Here is a 24,461-nt window from a genome sequence, read left to right on the forward strand (position 1 = left end):
GAGGGCGGATGGAATCTCCCTCTGTCACCCAGGCTGGAGTGCAGTGGCACAATCTTGGCTGCAACTTCCGCCTCTTGGGCTCAAGCGATTCTCCTGCCTTCTGAATTGCTGGGATTACAGGTGCTTGCCACTACGTCTGGCTAATTGTTATATTTTTAGTAGAGACAGTGTTTTGCCATGTTGGCCAGGCTGGTCTCGAATTCCCGACCTCAAGTAATAGCCCGCCTTGGCCTCCCAAAGTGCTGGGATTACAGGTGTGAGCCACCACGACTGGCCAGTACTTCACACCTTTCTATGGCTGAATAATATTCTATGTTGTGTGGATATACTACATTTTGTTTTTCCATTCATCAGTGGATGGACATTTGGGTGGTTTCCACTTTTTGGCTATTATGAATCACGCTGCTATGTACATTTGTGTACAAGTTTCGTGTGGCCATATGTTTTCATTTCTCCTGGGTAGATATCTAGGAGCGGAATTGCTGTGACCCCTGCCTGGCCTTTGCACTCTGCCTCCTTGGCTAGGGATCCAGTATCTTCCTTGACAGGCCCAACTATCTCATCCTTCAGGTCTCTTAAAGGAAGCCTCGCTGACTCCCATGGCTGAGTTGGGTCTTCTGAGCCACCCTACCTCCAATCTTTGCACATTTCATATGGTGATATGATTGCCTGGGTCCTGATCTTGGCCCCCACAGGTGAGCAACTTGAGAGAGACTATCTGCTTTGGTTCACCACTGTCCATCCCAGTGCCTGGCTCTCCTGCTGCTGGAAAGACAAGAGACGGATTCTGAGGCCAGAGCAATCAGGAAAGACTTCCTGGAGGAAGTGGGGCTGGAGTTGGGTTGATAGGTTGGTTTACCCCAGAGCGGGGCATAGGGCTTTGATGGCTTGGTGGAAGAAAGGTGAGGAGAGCTTGGAGAAAGGAAGAATGGATGGGTGACAGGCAGGCAGAGAACAAAGCTCAGAGCCCTAGGGGCTGTTTAGTCTCGGCCCCTCTAAGGCTGCAAAGTGCCAGTGACTCAGACGTGGAGGGAGGCTCACAGGCTGCAGCGTGAGGCTCCCACATTAACCCTCACCTGCCTGGAATCGAAAAGCCACAATGGAAGCACTCGGCATTAACCCTCAGCTGCCCAGTCCTTGAGCCCCAGGGCCAAGGGCTGTGGACATGGCCTTGAGATCCCCGGGAAGGCCCCGCCCCCCCAGAATCTGGTTACGTGAGGCTCAGCCTTCTAGTGCCCGGTGGTGAACTTGCCCAGAGAGCACCTAAATACCGCGGAGTGGCCAACGGCTTGAGCGCCCAGCGACAGACAAGTGTCCTAAGAATTGGTGCCTCTTCTAGGGAAAAGGAGGCCTGGGCTACAAGGCCTTAAAGACTCGCCTAATTTTCCGCACGGATGAGTAGCCCCAGGCCCCGTTCGGATCCGTCTTTATCTCATCGTCTGTGTCAGAGAAATATGTCATGTTTCCAATCTCTGGCGGCAAGAAAATGCCGAGCTCTTTTGCTATTGAAAAAAAAAACAAGGGAAGAAAACACTGCGGCCCTAATCCTGCCCAATACATTCCAGAACCCAGCCTTGGGTGTTGCCCCGAGGGCGCAGCCCCGCTCCCATAGGCGCTGGGGGTCCAAGCGGCACTGGGGCCCCGCAGGCCCGGGCTGAGGCCACCCCTCTGTTCCCGCGTCGGTCGCCCTGAGCGCACAGCGCTCGGAACTCAGAGGTGCCAGAGGCTCGGGCAAAGCAGGCCTAGGGAGGGCGCGAAGCCGCGTTGTTCCGATCCTCAGCCACCTGAGTCCCAGCCTGGAACCTTCGGATCCTCGCGTTCGGGACCCGAACGTTCGGGCCCCCTAGGTGCCAGGCGCCCCGAGTGCCGGGGCGCGCCGGGCGCGGGCTGGGAGCGGCTGACTGCGGGCGGGACAGCGCCCCTGCTCCTCCCGTGGGAGAGCGCGCGCCCCTCCAGGAAGCTCCCGCCTCGCCTCCCACTTCCCCCCCCACTCCCCCCCTCGGCCGGAGGGAGGAGCCCGAGCCGCCGCCGCCGCCGCCGCCCGCCCGCCTGGCCCGGGAGGAGGACCGGACCCCGAGCGGCTGGGAGCGCACGCGAGCGGGCCGTGGCCGCGCGGGCAGCGCCCTGAGCCCGTCCCGCGCCCGCGGGCCCGGCCAAGCAGGAGCAGCGCCCGGGGATGCCCGGGCGGCCCGGAGCGCGGGCAGCGGCAGCCGTGCGGTGAGGGCGGTGGCGCCCGCGGGACCCGCGGTGAGTGGGGCCCGGGCAGGCGGGGCAGCTTGGCGCGAGTGCCCAACTTCGGCCTTGGGGCTGGGCTCCCGGATCCAGCTGCTGGTCCGAAGGAAGCCGGGTTCCGCCTCAGGGGTCTGCGGCGCTGTAGCCCCCGCCGCCCGCGCGAACCTGGACACCGGCGCTTCGGTGACTCAGCTCCGACCCGGCCACGCGGGGGCGCCCCGCCGGCGCCCGCACTGCGGGGGAAGGGCGGGCGGGGTCCCTGGGGAATGGGGGCGCCCTCGGGGGTCCGAGCCCAGCTGCTTTGGGGACCCTCCCACCCGCCCCGAGGGGCTTGGAGGGCGTACGGGAGGTGGAGTCCAGCCGCTGCCGCAGCTGCTGAAGGCGTGAGGTCGCGCTGCCTCTTGGCGGGCGCGGGCTCCTCTCCGAGCCCCTCTGCTCTCCTCCCACCCCTCAACACCCACCCCCTGCCCAAGGCAACTGCCAAGGGCCGGCTCCCAGCCCCGGTACTGGGAGCGCAGAGGGGGAGTGGAGCTGGGCAGCTTCCCAGAAGTCGGAGTGTGTTTGCAAACTAGTTTTTGCGAAAAAGCTGTCTGGCACCTGTGTGTTTAAAGGGGGTGTGGGGGTGGGCATGGAGAGAGGGGGCGAGCAAGGCCCTCTCTTATTCCCCGTTTCTCACAGCGATGCTCCTCTTAAAATAGAGGGGTCTTACTCCCCTCTTCCCTGCTCTTCCCACCCCATCCCCCAGCCTCGCTCCTTGTCCCCCCTCCCCCCAGTTCAAGAAGCTCTCCTATGGGGAAGGGGCTGTTTCAAAGGGGGTTGTGATTTTCCCAAGGTCACAGATGCTGCTGGCTCTGGTAGCTAATAGGGGGTTCATCTTGCATCTGAATCCCCTGCCCCATATGTACGGGGGGAAGGGACAAGGGGTCTGGAAGAATGATCTGAGCTGCCCTTTGTTTTGTCTACCTTAGTTTTTTGCTCCCTTAGAGGTGTGTGCTGTCATCAAAGGGTGGGGGGCTTTTTCTGCCCCTTGGGCATCCACAGCTGCCCGAACTGCAGGGAGCCCATGGTTTTCAGGAAACAGGCGGTGTGCGCAGATTGTAATCCCTGGCAGCTGCAGCCTGCCTGTGGACAGCCCTGATGGGGAGGCCTGGGAGATCTGGGTCTGCACCCCACCTATGACCAACAGGGAACTGGGCCCAGACCCTCCGCCCCTGTGGCCCTCTGGGTCTGAACCCCACCTATGACCAACAGGGAACTGGGCCCAGACCCTCCGCCCCTGTGGCCCTCTGGGTCTGAACCCCACCTATGACCAACAGGGAACTGGGCCCAGACCCTCCGCCCCTGTGGCCCTCTGGGTCATCATCTGTGAAATGGGCTAATGTTCCAGGGCCTGCCTCCTGGAGAATGGACACAGCATGAAGGCGTGGTTTTATGGCATTCCCCCTGGCATAGGTCCGGGTGAGCTCCAGGACCGCCCCAGCCAGCTGGATTGGAAGGGGTCACCCAGGCAGTTTTCTCCATGGAAAGAACCAGGGACGACGGATGTGGACGCTTGGGTTCGTCTCGCGGCCGTCACTTCCTGTTTGCGTGCCTTGTCACCCCTTGGACTCGGGGGTTGTCTGTCTGTAAAATGAGGCAAACTGTGACATGATCCAGCTTACAGTAGGGCGGCTGGGAGGCTGGAACTGGGGAACAGGGAGCAGACGTTCTGCAAGTAGGGAGCACTTCATGAGTGGCAAGTGTGGTGTCTCTGGTGGTGTTCCACCGGACACTCCCTCTGGAATGTCATGAGAATTAAAAACTGGGGCATAAGGGAAGAAGATGGCTGAGAATGGAGACTCGGTTTCTATGTCTGTAAAACAGTAAGTACTGGACCCCATCCAGTCCTCCTCCCAGTCCTCAGTTTCTATATCTATACACCTTTATATTCTTTTCAGGTAATTGTGTATTTCTGCAAAGGTAGGATTAAATTAGATTGCAAGGACTCGGGTGCCAGCACTTACTGGTACGTGGTGAGTGCCTGGTTAACTGTCATTGTCATTATCCATGGGAATATTAAGAAGCCTGATGTGGGTGACTGCATCCAGGATCCTTTGTGGGATTGTCTCAGGCCCGCTTGCTCCTCCCACTCCTGTCAGGACTTCTGGGCTGTTCTAGGCGCAGGGGCCTGGGGTGAAAGAAGACCAGGAGAGGTGGTAGATCTCATCCAGGTGTCCCCATTTCCCCACATCTGGCTGGCCTCACAGGGCTCTAAGGAGTGAACAGAAAACAAAAGAGCATTCTCTAGTAATTTCCTCCCTCCTGTCAGAGCAGGAGGCATCATTGCCAGGCACAGTCCCCAATCTGAGAAGCCCTCAGCTCAGGGTCAGGGTGCCCCCAGCCTGATGGAGGTCTCTGTCCTTCTCCCCTCCCCTGACCCTTATACATAGATGGCACTGGAGCTACCGAATCAGGAGCAAAACACTTCGAGGACCCAGCTCCTTCCGCCTTGCAGAATATGGCCTCAGAGAGTGGAAGTGGGGTCTCCCACAACCCTGCCGGACACGGTGGTGTGGGCACTGTGGGAGCCAGGATGCCACGTCACCCTGTGATCTTGGCAGGCAGCAGCTAGAAAAGTCTACAATCACATGTCTCCCCACCTCCTTGTCCAGAAGGGAGGACATAGGGGTCCCACAGTACCTGAGGACAGAGCCCAGGTTAGAGGTGCCTCCTGGTTCCCATCCCAGTGTCTTCCGCCCTCATTGGGCCACTGGACCTCGGCTGTCACTCCCATGGCAGAGTCAAGAAGACTGCTGTTCCATATCCTGGAATATTTCTTTCTTTCTTCCTTTTTTTATTTTTTATTTATTTATTTTTTGAGACAGGATCTTGCTCTGTCACACAGGCCGGAGTGCACTGGTGCGATCTCAGCTCACTGCAACCTCCACCTCCCAGGTTCAGGCGATTCTTGTGCCTTAGCCTCCCAAGTAACTGGGATCACAGGCGTGCATATAGCTAATTTTTGTATTTCTAGTAGAAACGGGGTTTTGCTATGTTGGTTAGGCTGGCATTGAACTCCTGGCCTCAGGTGATCCACCCACCTTGGTCTCCCAAAGTGCTGGGATTATAGGCATGAGCCACTGTGCCTGACCGTGGAACATTTCTTTACTTGTCCTGGCCGCACTTGCTCTGAGGTCTGCAGTGAGACTGACTGTAGTGAGATTGTGTCACCATCCCTCCTCACTGCTGTATCTCCTGGTTGTATTTTTCTTGGGGCATTTGCCACTTTTTAAAATTATCTTCTTTACTCATTGGTGCACCAGCTTATCTGCTTCCCTCCCCAAAGGGTGTCAGATCCACAAAAAGGCAAGAGCGAACAGTGTCCGTCTTGTTTAGGGCCGTGTCCCAGCACTGAGAACAGTGCCTGGCACATTGTAGGTGCTCAGTAAATCCTTGTGTGAGGAATGACAGCACCTGCCCCTCCTTGCAGCCTCCTGTTAAATGAGTCTGTGATGTTGAGTGATGGATCCTGGGAGAATTATGAGCTTGCCCTCTTGAGTCTCTGAAGGGAACTCTGGCTTACCATGCTGAGTACTGGAAGGAGCATGGTTTTGCTGACAGCTAGATTTCAAACTTGTAGCCTACAGAACTGTGAGAGAATCTAAGCCATCCAGTGTGTGCTGCTCAACTAGCCCATGGCCAACCAGAGTTTGAAACCCAGTAGCTCAGCTCCCAGCATTCACTGCACTCTTACAATACTCTTTTCTCAGGTTGGGCATGTCTCTGAAAGACTGATGGGAGGGCCGGGCGTGGTGACTCACACCTGTAATCCCAGTACTGTGGGAGGCCAAGATAGGCAGACCACTTGAGCCCAGGAGTTCAAGACCAGCCTGGGCAACATGGCAAAAACCCGTCTTTACCAACATAAAAAATAAACAAAATTAGCTGGGTGTGGTGGTGCGTGCCTGTAGTCCCAGCTACTTGGGAGGCTGAGGTGGGAGGATTGCTTGAGCCCAGGAGGTCGAGGCTGCAGTGAGCCATGATTGTGCCACTGTACTCCAACCTGGGTGAAACAGTGAGACCGTGTCTGAAAAAAAAAAAAAAGAAAACTTGGGGTCCAACCAGAGGAGAGAGGGATTGGAGGAGTTGTCTGCTGGGAGTTGGGCATACTCCTTCCTGTGTTTTAGAGAGGGGACAGCCAGAGCACATCAGGCAGGCCAGATATCCTCAGCTCCTGATAAGATACAAAAGCCTGCAGGGATACAGTAGAGTTGCAGGGAGAATGGGCTCCTGAACCACACTAGGCATGTCCACACCACAGGGCCTTTGCACATGCTGGGAAACAGGTAGAGGAAACAGCACATGCAAAGGCCCTGTGGTGGGGACATGCCTAGCTTGGTTCAGGAGCCCATTCATTCATTCATTCAAAAATATTCACTGAGTACCTGCTGGGCACCAGCTATGGCTGGGATACAGCCATGAATGAGAGAGACCAATGCCTTGCTCTCCTGGGGCTTCTGGTCTATTAACATCCCAGCTCAAATGCGGCCTCCTCCACACTGCCCCATCACAATCACTTCACCCTGCTTTATTCTCTTTATGACATTTTCCACTATCTGAGATTTCCTGCCCTTGTCATTTGCTCTCTGTCCCCCCAACTCCATCCCAAACTCCTATGCCCAGAGCCTGAGTGTGTCTTGATCATGGTTGCCCCTCCAGCACACAGCAAAGTCCCTGGTCCAGAGGAACTGCTTAAGAAACATCTGTTGAACGACCAAATGGATGGCTGCATGGTGAGGGAAGTCCTCCTGGAAAGTGGAGACCCAAAGTCACAAGTGAAAGAGGGATTACATCTGTGCACAACCCTCTTCAGTTTACAAGCTGTTCACTGCTGCGTTAAGAACATCATGAAGAAAGTAGTGGGGACAGCTCTAGTTAGCAGCAGCTCCATTTCCTGTATGAAGAAACTGAGGCTAGAGAGGTTAGGACACATGGCCCAGGTTGCATAGGGAATGGGTGACTTTCTCCAGCACACCTCCGTCCCTTGGGTGGGCAGGCAGTGGCAGCAGGTGATGTCCCACCCAGGGGACCTCACATCCTCCACCTCCCCAGCCGCCAGTCTTTCAGTCCTAGGCAAATCCACCTTCTCTCAGACATACAACTTTCCCCATTCCCTCCTCCATGGGAGTCCCCTGCCCTCTGAGCCTGGCCAGACCCACTCCCAAGGTCCCCTAAGTACTCAGAGTCTCCCGAGAGCCAGAGCACTCTGTGCCCATCCCCACGTGGAGCCTCCTGGGAGGCCAGAGGGGAAGGAGATGAGGTCCAGGAGGGAGGAGTGGCAGGAGAGGACAGAACCCAGTCCCTAGACTCACAGGGAGTACAGTGGAGGCTGCCTGTCCGCCTGCTAGGTCAGCCCCTGTAAGTGACACAAACCTTCCAGTGCAGGCTGAGCTGAACCTGGGGCCTGGGAGGGTCGGGGGGTCCCAAGGGAAGCCCCCTCTCCGAAGAGCCAGAGCTTAGTGATTAAGCGGGTGCTACAGAGAATGACCTCCCTGTGAATGTGGTCTGGTGGAAGCTGGGGATCCCCAGGGGGGCCTCAGGGCCAACCCCTGCTGCAGCCTCCTCGCCATGCTGTCTGCATCTATATTTATCCCCGTAATGGCCTGGCTGCCTGTTGGAGTGTGGTGTCTTTGGAGCACAGCAGCCGGTGCCATAGCCGCAGTGGAGAAGTGATTTGTGTCAAGGTGCCGCCCCCACCTGGTTGGGAGTGCCAGCCTGCTCCCCGGGGGCTGCCTGTCGCCTGGCAGGAGCTGGTGCAGCAATGGGCATGCGGCAAGGGCCCCAGAGAATAAGGCTTGTGGCTGGACCCTGCCCACCAGAACCAGGATGCAGGATGTTGGGGCAGCCAGGCTGTGGCCAGGGTTCTTGTGTGGCTGGAAAGTGGGGCCAGATAAACTCTAAAGTCTTTTAGCTCTGAGACTCAAAGAACTCATGACTCCGAAATCCCAGAATTCCCAAATTCTGGAATTCTGTGAACCTCTAGTCCCAGGCCTCTACAATTCCAAGATGTCATGGTTCTTCCTCTCACCTTTTCACTCTTCCTCATTTTCAACAAACTTGTGTCGAGCTTCCATCCTGTGCCTCTGGGTATTGGCAGCAATGAGATGGAAACAGGGTTTGGTTCCATCTTTAAGCTCCAGTGAGGGTGACGCTTCTAAGCCAATGGTTACAGTATGCTGATATTGTGATTCCCTCTCAAGGACCAGGGAAATAGGAAGGGCTTTGTAGAGGAGTCCCTGGATTGTTGGTTTTGGTGTTTTTTGTTTTTTGTTTTACCACATTGAAGTGTAGCCTATGAAATAGAGCAGACATTCTACATGGACCAGTCAATGACTGTTCACAAACCAACACATCTGGGTCACCAGAACCCAGATCAGAAACAGACACGACCAGCACCAAAGTCCCCGGTGTCCCCTTCTGGTCAGTAACACTCGTCCACGTGTCCTGCCACTATCCTGACTTCCAGCAGCGTAGATTTGTTTTGTCCATGTTTAAGGTCACCTAAGTGAAATCATATAGGATGACATACTCCTTTCTTTCTGGCCCCCTTCACACAGCATGTGTGAGACCCATCCGTGTTATTGCTACCCGTGTTCTTCCTTCAAGCTGGCTGTATGTGGTCTGCTATGTGTTCATTCACCAGTTATGTCTCCCTTCTTCCGATGATGGGGGTTTGGGTGGGGAGTTCCAGTTGGGATTATTCAGATTAGCACTGCCATGAACATTCGTATGTGTATCTTTGGGTGAACATATGTGAATGTTTTCGTTGGGCACTAATGTTTCTCCTAAGTGGTTGCACCGATTTCCACTCCCTCTGGCAACCTGTGTGTGTTCCAGTTGCTCCCCATTATTGCCAACACGTGGTATTGTCAGCTTTTTAAAATGTCAGCTTTTTAAAATCCTGGGGGTGGGGATGGGTGCATAGTGCATTTTTTTTTAAGACAAGAGTTTCATTCTGTCGCCCTGGCTGGAGTGCAATGGCGTGATCTTGGCTTGCTGCAACCTCCCCACCCCACCCCCATTCAAGTGATTCTCCTGCCTTAGCCTACTGAGTAGCTGGGATTACAGGCACCTGCCACCATGCCCGGCTAATTTTTGATTTTTTTTTTTTTTTTTTTGAGACGGAGTTTTGCTGTTGCCAGGTTGGAGTGCAGTGGCGCGATCTCGGCTCACTGCAACATCTGCCTCCTGGATTCAAGTGATTCTCCTGCCTCAGCCTCCCAAATAGCTGGGACCACAGGCGCGCACACCACGCCCAGCTAATTTTTGTATTTTTAGTAGAGATGGGGTTTTACCATGCTAGCCGGGATGGTCTCGATCTCTTGACCTTGTGATCTGCTTGCCTCGGCCTCTCAAAGTGCGGGGATTGCAGGCGTGAGCCACCACGCCCTGCCTAGTTTTTGTGTTTTTAGTGGGGATGGGGTTTCACAATGTTGGCTGGGTCTCGAACTCCCGACCTCAAGTGATCCGCCCACCTCAGCCTCCGAAAGTGCTGGGATTACGGGCATGAGTCACCGTGCCCAGCTGCATTTGGTTTTACTGAGCTGAGTTTGAAGAAAGAAATCACTAAGTGAAGAAGGGGGAAGGGCATTCCAGGCGATGGAACAGCATATGCAGAATTAGGGAGGCACGAAAAATACTTGCTGAAACTGTGTGGCAAACAGCAGAGCTAGAGCCAAAGGTGTGAGGGAGAGGACTTTGAGAGCCTCATCAGGGAACCTGGATGTTGTCCTGAGAACAGCTGGAAGCCATGGAGAGGTTTTTCTCATTTTGAGCCAGTATCTGCAGTGCATCAAGCATTTTGTAATTTCCATGAGTTGGATGAGAAAACTAAACTGAGACACAGAAAGACCAATGACTTGTCCAGAGTCCCATTAGTGGAGGCCCAATAGGTAGAGTGGTATTGGGCTGGGAGCCAGAGGACCAGAACCACGTGGGTAAGTGATTCAACCTCCTAGCCTTGGTTTACTCGCCTGGAGAATGGGAGTGCTGATAATAACACCTCATTTGGGGATGTTGTGAAGCTACAGAATTTCAAGGACCTGGGACAGGCATTATTATTCTCATTTTACTATGGTTATCTCTCCATCAGCACGGCCACACCCACCTTCACCCTTCTCTTGCAGCTGACAGGGTGGGGGTGGGCTCTCTGAGCTCCCACACTTAAGAAGGGCTAGCCCAGAGCTCCTGCCCTAACACCCTGTTTTCCTGCCCCATGACAGATCTCCTAGGAACTAAAGATTGCTATGATGGTTAATTTTATGTGTCAACTTGGCAAGGCTTTGGTGACCAGTTGTTTGGTCAAATAAAGGTAGTTTTTAGATGCAATTAACATTAAATCAGTAGACTTTTGAGTCCAACAGCTTACCCTCCATTATGTGTGGCCCTCATTCAATTGATCAGAGGCCTTCAGGGCAAAGACTAAGGTTTCTCAAAGACGGAATTCAGCCCCAAGACTGCAGCATAGAAACCCTGCCTGGGTTTCCAGCCTTCTGGCTTGCCCTACGGATTTTGGACTTTCCAGCCCCGACAATCACATGAGCTAATTCTTTAAAATACATTTCTCTCTCTGCATAGATAGATATCCTATTGGTTCTGTTTCTCCAGAAAACCTGGACTAATATGGTTGCCATTTATCTTCCTGGATCTTCTCATCTGGGAAATGGGATGAAGGAGGCAATTTAGACCTGAATGCATTCAAGATACGTTCCAACCCCCCAAAAGTTCAGTAAACTTAGCAGCCATCAGGGCCCGTAGGGAATGGGTGTCTTGTTAGCTGAGGGTTCTGGTTAACAGAGCATTCTCATCCAGACTAGAGGTTGCAAACTCAGAAGTCTACAGAGACCTGGCTGGGAGCTCGGTGTGTGAAGCCAGTAGAGCTTGTATGGAGACCAAGTGTGACACCTGCCTCATTATGCCAAATCCAACTATGCTAGAGCCATCCCTGGGGTGTGGTCAGCCATGGGGTGGCCACATTGCAACTTCTGATCTGTAGCCTCGTGCCTCAAAGTGTGGTTCCAGGGGGCAGCCCCAGCATCACCTGTAGCTTGTTAGAAACAGAATTTTAGGCCCCTCCCCAGACCTGCTGAATGACAATCTGTATTTGAACAAGATGCCCCACGTACTCAGCTAACCTGTGATTTGTGTGTACTTAGCCCACATCAGAACCACCAGCAGAGCATGTTAAAACACAGGCCTATGGGCGCCGCTCTAGGCCTTCTGCTAGAGCAGGTCTGGGTGGGCCCAGCGTGCTGCGTTTCTTTTTCTTTTTCTTTTTTTTTTTTTTTTGAGACAGGGTCTCACTCTGTTGCCCAGCCTGGAGTGCAGTGGCACGATCACGGCTCACTGGAGCCTTGACTTCCCAGGCTTAGGTGATTCCCCCCATCTCAGCCTCCCAAGTACCTGGGACTACAGGCACATGCCACCGTGCCCAGCTAATTTTTTTTGCCATTTTTTGTAGAGACAGGGTCTCACTATGTTGCCCAGCTGGGCTCGAATTCCTGAGCTCGAGTTCCACCTGCCTCGGCCTCCCAAAGTGCGGGGATGACAGGCGTGAGCCACCGCGCCCGCTGGGTGCTGCATTTCTAGCAGGCTCCGGAGAGATGCATAGGTGACCCATCTGAAAACCACACGTGGTGACAGCTCTGAGCCACCTCAGGAGCCTCTGCTGTCAGAGATAAGACCCCACTGACAGGATATGCTGGGTGCAGAAGGACTTGGAGGCCCTGAGGGTCCCAGAAGCCACAGCACCCAGGAGTGGGCCCCACCTCGAAGACCTTGAGGGTTGTGTATCCAAGCCCATAATTCAATCCCTAGTCCCCCATCACTACCGTGGTCTCTCTGGGCTTCCCTGTGCTGTGTCCACCAGCCTGGAGGGAGAGCCTAGAGCCGTGTTTCTCAATCCGTTTTTTGTTTTTCTTTCTTTCTTTTTTTTTTTTTGAGAGAGGGTCTCGCTGTGTTGCCCAGGCTGGAGTGCAGTGGCACAATCTCAGCTCACTGCAACCTCCACTTCCCAGGTTCAAGCAATTCTCTTGCCTCAGCCTCCGAAGTAGCTGGGATTACAGGCACCTACCACCATGCCTGGCTAACTTTTGTATTTTTAGTAGAGACGGGGTTTCACCTTGTTGGCCAGGCTAGTCTTGAGCTCCCGACTTCAGATGATCCACCCGCCTCAGCCTCCCCAAGTGCTGGGATTACAGGTGTGAGCCACCAGGCCCGGCCCTCTCAATCAGTTTTAACCTCGTCCCCTTTATGTAAACTGTTAACTTTATACATCCCCCAAGTTTTTTATCTACTTTCCCCTCTCCCCAGACATTAAGAATTGCTGGGGATTCAGACCCCACAGAATGGGTTCCTAACTAATGCCTGGTACTGACCGTGACCAGGCAACCACGCCCCTTTCTTTGTTACTGCCACCAGCAAAACAGAGAATTTATTTTTTTCCTTCTTTCTTTTTTTGTTTTTAGAGACAGGATCTCACTCTGTCACCCAGGTTAGAGTGCAGTGGCACAATCACAGCTCACTGCAGCCTTGACCTTGCAGGCTCAAGTAATTTTCCTGCCTCAGGCTCCCTAGTAGCTACAGGTGTGCACCACCGCACCTGGCTAATTTTTTTATTTTTTATTTTTGTAGAGACAGGATCTCACTGTGTTGCCCCAGGCTGGCCTCAAACTCCTGGCCTCAAGCAGTCCTCCCGCCTCAGCCTCCCAAGGTGTTAGGATCGTAAGCGTGGGCCGCCACGGCTGGCCTGTTTTTTCCTTTTTTACACATCAAGTTGCACGTGCTTTTCTGACAGCAAACAGTGCCCTCGATAGAATTTACAACAGGACATCCCACTGTGGTCCCAGCTCCTCCTCTCCACCAGCCTCTGGAATGGGGGCTGCCTCCCTGGCCACTTCAGGCCGGCCTTTCACCATCCAGCAGCTCTTCTCCCCTTCGGGGTTCCCAGGCCTCCTCCTGGGCCATCAGCTTCCCTGTGCCTGCCTCTCTCACTGTCCCCTCCTCTCCACCCATTTCTAAGTTGGAGGTCCCCCCACCCAGCCTCCCGGCAGCTCCTCCCTGACAGTGAGCTCCTTTGCACTACAGCTGGTTCCTGGGTTCTACATCGTGGTGGGGCCAGGGCTACTTTCTCCTCACAGCCATTAAGAATCACTGATCATAGCAAAAGCTACCTGTTATTGTTCCGAGTGCTTTACCTCACTGAATCCTCACAACACCTAGGAAAGCACTCTTTTTTGGTTGTCGTTTTTTGTTTTTGTTTTGAGACGGAGTCTTGCTCTGTCACCCAGGCTGGAGTGCAGTGGTATGATCTAGGCTCATTGCAACCTCCGCCTCCCGTGTTCAAGCAATTCTCCTGCCTCAGCTTCCCGAGTAGCTGGGATTACGGGCGCACACCACCACGCCCAGCTAATTTTTGTATTTTTAGTAGAGGTGGGGTTCCACCATGTTGGCCAGGCTGGTCTCGAACTCCTGACCTCAGGTGATCCCACCTGCCTCGGCCTCCCAAAGTGCTGGGCTCACAGGTGTGAGCCACTGCGCCCGGCTGGAAGGCACTCTTGTTGTTCCCATTTTACAGAGGGAGAAACTGAGACATAGGGAGTTGAAGGAACTTGCCAGAGGTCACACAGCAGTTAAATGGCAGAGCCAAGATGGGAAGGAAGGAGTGATGGCAGCCTTGGCTCTGGGCCTGGTCACCATCCTTCCCTGGCTTAAAAAAACCACTGCCTCTTGTTGGGCCTCAGTTTCCACCCCTGTGAAGTAGGACACAGTCCCTCTCCTGCTGGCCTCTGAGACCCCAGGGTTTGAGAAGCTGCCTGTGATTCTCTCAAGTGATGCGTGCAGGGGGAGATGGCTATGATTGCTCTGGGGCTGCTGATGATGGAGCCTGCCTGGCGAGCCCCCACCTCCCTCATTGATTAGGTGCTCACATATGCTGATATGGCTGTAGGTGCTGGGGAAACAGTGGTGATGCCCTCCTGAGGGTCGGGGCAGACAGACACAGGCATATAGACAGATATGTAAAACGATTGTACATGGCAGTGATCTGTGAAGGAAGCAGCATGGAGCGGAGACAGATTACGTCAGCCTGGGTGATCAGGGAAGGCCTCTGAGGATGTGATATTAAGCTGACAAGTAAGACCTTTCCTGTGAAGAAAGGCATTCCTGGAAAAAGGAACAGCAAGTGCTAAGGCCCTGCGGCAGAAGAGAGTCTGACAGCAAAGGGAGGCCAGTGCAGCTGGGACAAAGGAAGCGAGCGAGGGGGAGGGTGGCAGGAAGTGGGGACAGGTCAGGCAGGGTCCTGTCATCCTGGGCACGATTTGGGGTTTGTGTGACCTGGATGAGGAGGTCACAGGAAGACTTTCAGGTAGAGCCATGGTGGCATCTGACTTCTAGGTTTAAAGACTCCCTCTGGCTCTGGTGTGGAAAAGAGAGTGCAGCTGAGCTTGCATCAGAGAGACCTGTTATGGGTCAGGGTGTGTCTGGGCATGAGACGATGGGAGCCTGGCTGGGCTGGCATAGTGGAAGTGGGGAGAGGACGGATGCTGAATGCAGCTCGAAGGTGAAATCAGCAGCACTGGTGGCATATAGGAGGTGAAGATAAAAGGAGATTAAGGATGATGAATCCCTGGTTTTCTGGCTGAAACCATGATGTTCTAGGCCTGTGGCTCAGCACCAGTGTCCAAGCCTGTCCTTCTGCCTAAGGGCAAGATGCCTCCTCGCTGGGGTCAGTGGACCCTGTGGGGGCTGAACCCTATGTGTCCGTTTTTTTTTTTTTCTTTTAAGACAGGGTTTTGCTCTGTCGCCCAGGTTGGAGTGCAGTGGCACAATCACAGCTCACTGCAGCCCCAAACTCCTGGGCCCAAGCCATTCTTCCACCTCAGCCTCCCAAAGTGCTGAGATTACAGGTGTGAGCCACCACTAACTGCATAGCCCCAGGGTGCTCAGGGAGTATTTGTTGAATGAACCAATGAATCAGTGCCTGGGAATTCCCAAGCCCTGTCCTCTCTTTGCCTCAGTTGGCCCGTCTGTAAAAGGGACCACTAGTTTCATAAACCCCTCTCCAAGCTCCTTGCCTGGGGGGTCTGGTCACCCCAGAAGGGCTGTGCCCATCTGTGCCAGGAGTCAGGACCATGCTTTAAGCAGGCCCTGGCTCCCCATCCCATCCCCCAGCCTGAAACCTCAAATTACCTATGGGGTGGGGGCTGCCCCAGGGGTGTTTCCATCGTGCCCAGATGCGCATGGCAGGCCCAGCCCTCCCTTAATGACACCTTGCCTGCCTGCCCTCCTGCTGGGGTAGGAGGGGAGGAGGCCCCCAGCCCAGCCTAAGCTGTAGTTTCTTTTTCCATTGCGTCAGGCCTCAGGGTCCAGTACGCCTGGCTGCTGCTGGGCTGGCGCAGAGGGACCCACTCTTCCCCCCGCCTGCCCCAACTCCAGACATCATGTGCTCCCCGTTTCGGGGATCCAGAAGCTTCCAGCCAGAGGGTGAGTTGGAGATGGGAGGACCTGCCCCTGGCTTGGGGAGGAGTTCCCTTGCCACCCACCCATCGCTCGCTCTAGCCAGGGCCTGAGCCGATCCAGGTGGAGTTGCAGTGAGCTGGGGGCTCCTGGCCCAGCCACCGCCCCCTGCCCCCATGACCTGTCCCTCCTGCCCACGCCCTCAGTCAGGCTGGAGGGAGGGAAAGGCAAGAGGCTGGTATAATAACCAAGGCAAGATAATGGGGCTTGGATGAGGCAGGGGGATGGGGGTAGGGTAGTGATGGGGACAGAAGGAGGTGACCCCAAAGTGTTCATATGAGCATCTGTCATTGTATTTGTCAGTCTGGGTGCGTATGTGTATGTGTGTGTGTGTGTGTGTGTGTGTATATGTGACCACACGTGTGTAAATGGACAAGGAAGCACGTGAATCTGGGCGTGTGTACCTGACACCCTCAGGATGAGAGCAGAAGTGTCTGATTTGGCAGCAGGAGATGGTGGCCCAGGTGGCATCTAACATGTCACAGAGGGGGCTTGTGAAGTGAGGAGGGGGTAGGTGAGCTAGAATCCACCTCGCCAGCAATGGTGGGAGATGCAGGGGTGTGGACTGGGTGACCCAGAGGAACTGGTGAACTTGGATACTCTGGGGCCCATCCTGGGTGTGTGTTCAAACAGGAGAATGTCCTTGGCTTCCCTAGCCCTGATCACAACCTGCCCGCTTAGCCTCAGGCTCCCCTGGCCTGGCTGATGTCCTGGCTGTCCCTGCCTAGGTCCCACAATGTTCAGCAATCTCCCCACCCTGGCAAAAGGCCAAGCATTGGCCTGGGAGAACTGATTCACACCCTGTCTCTCCCTTTTCCTGGCCCTGTAACCTCAAGCAAGGGACTTTTACTCTCTGGGCCTCAGTTTCCTCATCTCTAAAATGGGGGCAGTTGTCCTGCAGGCATGGGCAGGCGCTCTCAGCCACACAGCAAGGTTTTGGACATCCCTGTCTGCCCCCTTCCCCACCCCACCCCCACTTGGCACAGCTGCCCAGCTGCACACAGTAAGAGTGAACGCAGTTCTCCAGCTCCTCCAGTGGAAACTGATTTTTACACGACAAGAATAAATCCTGCAGGCAAATTGTAGTGCTGTCCTGATGCTCTGAGCTCGTGTGATTATAACAAGGTTCTAGGAACAAAGGCTGGGAGGGAGGGGGCTGAGGACCAGCTTCATCGTTGTCCAGATTTTTCCCCTGCCAGGCATGTCCGGGGAGCACTGGATTTGGAGGGGAAGCTGGGAGGTCTCCGCTGCCAGCCCCACTCTCACCCTGGCCTCCTGTAGACCGGGGCTTGCAGGGGACTGCATCTGCCCAGCAAGAGGCTGGCGCTCCAGAGTGCGCCATGGCCTGGGTGAAAGAGAGGAGGAGTGGACCCAGCATAGTGACGGTGGCTTGATCCTTCCTGCCTGGAGGACAGCAGCTGCCTCCTCACTGGTCTCTCTGCTACCTCTCCTTAGCTTGACAACCCCTTCTCCCCACAAGGGGCCGAGAAAGATTTTAAAAACACAAATCAGATCATGTCAGTTCTCTGCTTCTAAGACTTCCCATTGCTCTCAGAATGAAACTCAGACACCCTATCAGAGCCCACAGCTCCTGCAGGTCCTGGCCACTCTCCCTGCTCCCTCATTGTGTTCCTGCCAGACTGGACTGTGAGCCCTGCAGCAGCTAAGACAGAGCAATCTTTTTTTTTTTTTTTTTTTGAGACAGTGTCTTGCTCTGTTGCCCAGGCTGGAGTGCAGTGGTGCGATCTCAGCTCACAGCAACCTCCACCTCCTGGGTTCAAGCGATTCTCCTGCCTCAACCTCCCGAGTAGCTGGGACTACAGGTGCACGCCACCATGCTGGCTAATTTTTGTACTTTTAGTAGGGATGGGGTTTCACCATGTTGGCCAGGCTGGTCTTGAACTCCTGACCTCAAGTGATCCACCTGCCTGGGCCTCCCAAAGTGCTGGGATTACAGGCATGAGCCACAAAGCCCGGCCGAGAGCAGTCTTCTTATTGTAGCATTCCCAGCACTGGGACAGTTCTTGGGACCTAATAGATGCTCAGTACACCCTCTAGAGTGAATGAAAGCCTCAGTTTCCTCCTCTGGAAAATAAGGGTGATATTACTATACTTGCCTCATAAGACTGAATGAAAATTAGCGACATTGTGCAGGTGACATGCTTAGTTAGTGCTCACAAGCACAGTGACTTGGATTTGTGTTCCCAGAGGGGGCCCACCCACCACCCCACTTGCCTCCCTCCACTGGAGAAGTGCAGGGTCAGTAAACCACTTAGCCGCAGGAGGACAAATTATTAGTCAGGGAGTTGGAACCTGGCCATTGTTGGGTAAGTGTTTAGGGGCTAGGTTCAACCACTGGGATGACGGAGCCAGTGTTAAATGCACACGTGCTAGTGGAAGTGAGACCTGACCATAGGAGGCTCAAAGGGCTGTGTCCTGATGTCTCGTGGGCAGATGGGAAACTGAGGCAGAGAAAGCCAGAGGACTTGTCTGCTGGGCCTGTGATGGGTGTGACCTAGGTCCCCCTCCACCCCTTGAGATGGATTGCTCCAGTCTCACTAACACCTTACACTCAAAGGAAAACAGAACTCCTTCGACTGATCACATGTCAGTAATTAACCTTGACTGGAGGTGGATACTGGAGGCCCAGGGCACAGAATTTTGAGAAATTGTATATGAGTGAAAGGGTAAATTGTGTGTTGACGATAAGGACCAATGCTGGCAGGATCTGAGGCATATGGAGGGTTTGTCCATTCATTCATTTATACACTCATCCTTTTTTCATTCAGCAAGTATATACTGGATGCTTCCTGTGCACCAGTCATTGTGTATAAGCTAGAGATACAGGGTGAAGGTGATAGACAATGAACAAGGGTGAATTTTTAATGTTACTGTTACAGGAAAGGGGTCCTGATCCAGACCCCAAGAGAGGGTTCTTGGCTCTTGTGCAAGAAGGAATTCAGGACAAGTCCATAAAGTGAAAGCAAGTTTATTAAGAAAGTAAAGGAATAGCCGGGCGCGGTGGCTCATGCCTGTAATCCCAGCACTTTTGGGAGACCCAGGTGGGTGGATCACCTGAGGTCGGGAGTTTGAGACCAGCCTGGTCAAAGTGGTGAACCTCTTCTCTACTAAAAATACAAAAATTACCCTTGCGTGGTCGTGGGTGCCTGTAGTCTGAGCTACTCGGGAGGCTGAGGTAGAAGAATTGCTTGAACCCAGGAGGCGGAGGTTGCAGTGAGCTGACATCATGCCACTGCACTTCAGCCTGGGTGACAGAGCCAGACTCCATCTCAAAAAAAAAAGAAAGTAAAGGAATAAAAGAATGGCTACTCCTAGACAGAGCGGCCCCAAGGGCTGCTGGTTGCCCATGTTTATGGTTATTTCTTCATGATATACTAAACAAGTGGCAGATTATTCATGCCTCCCCTTTTTAGACCATATAGGGGAACTTCCTGATGCTGCCATGGCATTTGTAAACTGTCATGGCGCTGGTGGAAGTGTGGCAGCGAGGACGACCAGAGGTCACTCTCATGGCTGTCTTGGTTTTGGGCGGCTTCTTTACTGCAGCCTGTTTTATCAGCAAGGTCTTTATGACCTGTATCTTGTGCTGACCTCCTATGTCATCCCGTGACCCAGATGCCTTAACCATCTGGGAATGCAGCCCAGTAGCTTTCAGCCTTATTTTACCCAGCTCCTATTCAAGATGGAGTTGCTCTGGTTTAAATGCCTCTGACGTTTACCAGAAGCGAGCTTCCTAGTGGCCAAAGTAGGAAGGAGAGAAGCCTGAGCAGTTGTCATCTCCACTGTGGCCACAAGATGCCAACATGCTAGTTGCTCAGGAGAAGCCCAGGTTTTCCTGGCACGATTAGTGTCTGAGACACCCATGTCCACTGTGATTTGTTGCTCATGTGACTGGGCAGCACACAAGGAGCTGTGCATCCTTACAGGTGAAGACTGACCACAGCAGAGAAAAACTTCAAAGACAAATTTAACACACCTACCGGAGACAGAGACTCTTTTTTCTTTCTTTTTGTTGTTGTTTTTTTTTGAGATGGTATCATTCTGTCGCCTAGGCTGGAGCGCAGTGACACGCAATCACGACTCACTGCAACCTTGAACTACTGGCCTCAAGCAATCCTCCTGCCTCAGCCTCCCAAGTAGCTGGGACCACAGGCACGCACCACCATGTCTGGCTGATTTTTTAATATTTTTTGCAGAGACAGGATCCTCCTTGTTGCCAGGCTGGTCTTGAACTCCGGGCTTCCAGGCACTTGACCTCCCCAAGTGCTGAGATGATAGGCATGAGCCACTGCGCTCAGCTGAGACTCCCTTTTCATGCATTTCCTTGCATTCTTCTTTCTCCAAACCTTTGCCCATGTTATTTGACAACCCGCCTCAATTTGCCTTCCATCTCTCCACTCACCTCTTAAAGGCCAGGCGGTAATGCCTCCCTATGGTGGGGCAGCATTGCAGGTGTCTGTCCACTCTCTGACGCTCACTCCTGTTCCCCTAGACTGCCAGGAACTCCTGCCACCGCCACCGGCTCCCATGGCCCACATACCCAGTGGGGGTGCCCCAGCAGCGGGGGCAGCCCCCATGGGCCCCCAGTATTGCGTGTGCAAGGTGGAGCTGTCAGTGAGTGGCCAGAGCCTACTGGACCGGGATGTTACCTCCAAGTCCGACCCCTTCTGTGTCCTCTTTACAGAGAACAATGGCAGATGGATCGAGGTGAGGCTCTTCCGTGTGTCTGCGGTGGGTAAGGGGGTGGCTAGGCTGCTGGGGAGGGGGAGTCTCCCAGGACTGGGATCCAGAAACTCTGATAGAAGTAGTTGGAGTGTGGGCTGGTGGCAGGGGATTACTTGGTAAATTGTTACTCTTAAAATGAAATTGTATTTTAAATATATTTAAAATATTACTTTGTGTTTAAATTATTACAGTTAAAATCCATAGATTTATATTTATAATTATATAATTTATACTGATTATTTGATATCTTTTTTTTTTTTTTTTGAGACAGAATCTCTCTGTCCCCCAGGCTGGAGTGCAGTGGTGAGATCTCAGCTCACTGCAACCTCTGCCTCCCAGGCTCAAGCAATTCTCCTGCCTCAGCCTCCTGAGTAGCTAGGGCTACAGGTGTGCACCACCACGCCCAGCTAATTTTTGTATTTTTAGTAGAGACATGGGGTTTCGCCATGTTGGCGAGGCTGGTCCTGAACTCCTGACCTCAAGCAATCCACCTGCCTCAGCTTCCCAAAGTGCTGGGATTACAGGCATGAACCACCATGCCCCATCTTGTTATAAATTGTTATATATAGTTAAAATTTTATAGTTTTATGAAATGTTTGCTTCCGCTTTTAAATAACCTTTCTGTATTATTTCTAAATGAACACATGGTCAGTAAGAAACAGAGAAACAGTGAGCTCAGGCTTTGGGAGCTGGTCCAAGGCCCAGTGATGCTACTCCCTGCTGTGTGGCCTTAAGCAAGTGGCTGTCCCTTTCTGAACCTGACTCCTCATCTGTGAAATTATTATATATTTTTTTCTGCTGACTCCCTTGGAAGGCCCCAGATCTGGGGATATTAATGGTGCCCCAGGCAAGGACTTCTGAGCTGGAAGACTTTGGCTTGAAGGTTGGAAAGAGTTGCAGCTTGAGGAAGGATGTTGAGAAACCTAAGCTGTTTAGACCTTCAGGTTTTAAAACTTGCTTTGCTTTTGCAAAAGGAAACTATTGGAGTAAATGTAGAGAATCCAGATAAACCTAAAGGAGAAAATCAAAATTGTTAGGAACCCACCTGTCATAGAGAACCACTGTTAACAGTTTGGCATCCAGCCTTCCAGATGGCTTTATATGCATGTATATTTCCCAAAATATGTGTGTATTTTTTAATGGATATTTAACTAGGCCACGGTGGGGGTTCACCTGAACCTACTGTGGTTTACAAAGAGTTCCCATGAATGTTGGCTCCTTCTTGTGATGCCAAGAAAACAGTGTGGGATTGTTGACCCACTTTACAGAGGGGGAAACAGGGGCCCCAGAGTGGGTAGGGACTTTTTTGTGTCACCCAGCGTGTTGATGGTACAACTGGAAGTGGGAGGTGGGACATGGGGCCAGCTGAGGACTCCTGGGGGAGCCCCAGGCCTGTGAGAGGCATGTCTGGGGGCACAGTTCCCTTCCACCAGGTCTCTAGAACCCCTGAGTGCGCCCAGGGAGTGGTATCCCCCTGACTCATGGCACACCCCCCCACCCTCCCTGACAACCTCTGCCCCCACCCAGGCCAGCCACCCTGGCTAAAAATAGCCCAGGGCCAAGACCTCCTCCGTCCCTGCTGCTCCAGCCCTTGGAAATGGAATTGGTGGGAGGAAAAGTCAACACAGCCTGGGCCCCAAAATAGACTGTCACCCAGACTCCGCGGTTTGGGGCCTCAGCATCCAGAGGCCAGGAGGCGGGTTTCCTGTCCCAGTGCCACCACTGACCCACAATACAAGGCCCTGTCCTCAGCCAGGCTTTGGTATCCACGGTAGGTGGGGTGTAGGGCTGCACAGTGTCAGGATTCTATACAAGATACAAACATCTCCCCGTGCTCCCGTGGGGAGTCCCTGACCCCACCTTCCCCCAATAATCCTCCCTTCTTTCTGTTTCTTCTCTCAGTTTCCATGTAAAATGTGGTTTGAAAAAGGATTTTCCCAGAATAAAAAGTGAAAACCACAAGTAGTCAAATCCTTTCCCTTTACAGAGATGGAAACGGAGGCCCAGACGGGGAAAGTGCCTTGTCCTCCATCTCTTACCCAGGCAGGGACAGGGCCCGAGCTCTTACCCTGGCACCTGGGTAGGGAGCCAGGGCCGAAGAATTAAGAGTGTGGGTAGTAGAGTCGGGCCTCAGTTTCGAATCTCGGCCCTGCTCCACAAGCTGTCCAGCCTTGGGGAAGTCACTTAACCTCTCTGTGCTTCAGCGTCCTTGTCTGTGAGCTGGGGATAGTGAGTCACTGACGATGACCACAAGTGCCTGGCACAGAGCAGGCATTGTACAAGTTAGCAGAATGATTTCCAGCAGCCTGCGAGGTCTTGGACCAGCTGCCTTGACTCTGACTTCCATTTTCCTGCCCCTCTGCTAGTACGACAGGACAGAAACCGCGATCAACAACCTCAACCCTGCCTTCTCCAAGAAGTTTGTGCTTGACTACCACTTCGAGGAGGTACAGAAGCTCAAGTTCGCGCTCTTTGACCAGGACAAGTCCAGTATGCGGCTGGACGAGCATGACTTCCTGGGCCAGTTCTCCTGCAGCCTGGGCACGGTGAGCTGGGCCCTCCTGGATGGGAGCCGGGGCCCAAAGACTGGGCAACCCCTCAGAAAGTCTCTTCTCGTGCTATCTTTCCCTAGCCCCATCTTCCTGGGTGGGTCCCAAAGTACAGATGCAGAGTGGGGAACAGGCTTGGCGGGTTCGAGGCTGGGCTGAAGAGTTCCCATCTGGAGGGGCAGCCAAACAGAATGCCTCTCAGGATCTGGGGCCCCAGGTGGCCAGGGATTCTGATTGTTAGATGTAATCAGGTGTGGTCTTGACCTCCTGGGGTAGGAGCATCTGACCAGCAACCAAGACACCCACAGTAGTCCTGCTTTGTGGCAGACTCACTGTGTGACCTTGAGAAACTTCCTTTCCCTCTCTGGGCCACACTTCCCCATCCACCTCAGTCCTTGGTAAGCTCCTGGAGGCCGGGAGCAAGCGGGGCTAGGCGACCCTGACACAAGTCTCAATCATTCCTTATGGCTGTATGCCCTTGGATAAGCTCCCATTCCCCCCTCTGGGCCTCAGTTTCCCCACATTTTCCTTGGGGATTATGATGACTGCTCTGCCCAGCCTACACGGTTGATGAGGGAATGAAATGGAAAATGCTTTGAGGGGTCCTAGTGGAGACTGAAATGCCTGGGGCCTTCCAGGAGATGGTGACCATGCAGAAAGCAAGGGACTGCCGTGGTTGTGATGTCTACTTTTTGCGTAAGAAGCAGGGTACAGTAGTCAGGGTCCCTACCCTGTGGTGTAACTGAGAAGAGAGCTTAAGGGCTTGCGGACAGGGCAGGGAACTGACAAGGGATGGGGAAACCAGTCAGGGCTTGGCCCCAGAGGAAAGCTGACCACCTTCACTTGGAAGGAAGGCAGGGTGAGGAAGTGGCATTGCCAGGGCCTGGTGAGACCTGTGGCCCATAGAGGGGGGCCTCTAGACTGCAACCGAGGCAGAAGACAGAGTAATGAAGGAGCTCCCATCAAACGGGGGCCCCCACCTCTCACGCCACCTGCTCTCCCATCTCCTGCCCATCCCCCCAACTGGCTGAACCTCTGAAAGCCAGAGGGCAAAAGAGCCAGGTGGCACAGTCCCCAGGGCACAGAGCAGGTGCATGGATCTGGGGAGAAGAACTAGCCCCGCAGGAGCAGGAGTAGATCATACTGATGTGTGCTCCCCACTGCACAGGACGACGCTCGCACTGCACCCAGGAAGCACGAACCATGCTGGCCTCTGAGTGCAGTAGGCAGACACAGGTGGGAGGGTGACTTTTCAATGTGGCCCACTTTTCCTCTCTATGTTGTTTTGATTATTGCACCCTACGTGAGTGTATTACCTATTCAAACCAATAAAAATACATAGAAAGAATTGGCCGGGCTCTATAGCTCATGCCTGTAATC

The 24,461-nt window shown here is 53.6% G+C and overlaps 1 protein-coding gene across 3 annotated transcripts in view; it reads left to right on the plus strand.

The window, feature by feature from the left end:
- The first annotated feature begins 2,027 nt into the window (after positions 1-2,027).
- Positions 2,028-24,461, plus strand: part of CPNE2 (copine 2) — a 55,781-nt gene continuing 33,347 nt past the window's right edge. Inside the window, exons 1-3 of one of the 3 annotated variants that reach the window (XM_054454980.2) lie at positions 2,028-2,247; positions 20,300-20,514; positions 22,899-23,078. In XM_054454980.2, coding sequence (XP_054310955.1) covers positions 20,335-20,514; positions 22,899-23,078 — 360 coding nt within the window. In that variant the 5' untranslated portion in view covers positions 2,028-2,247; positions 20,300-20,334. The remainder of the gene's footprint in view (positions 2,248-20,299; positions 20,515-22,898; positions 23,079-24,461) is intronic. The other 2 variants (XM_054454979.2, XM_054454981.2) reach the window with 2 other exon arrangements.

Source organism: Pongo pygmaeus, chromosome 18 (assembly GCF_028885625.2).
Source record: "Pongo pygmaeus isolate AG05252 chromosome 18, NHGRI_mPonPyg2-v2.0_pri, whole genome shotgun sequence".
Taxonomy (NCBI): Eukaryota; Metazoa; Chordata; class Mammalia; order Primates; family Hominidae; genus Pongo; species Pongo pygmaeus.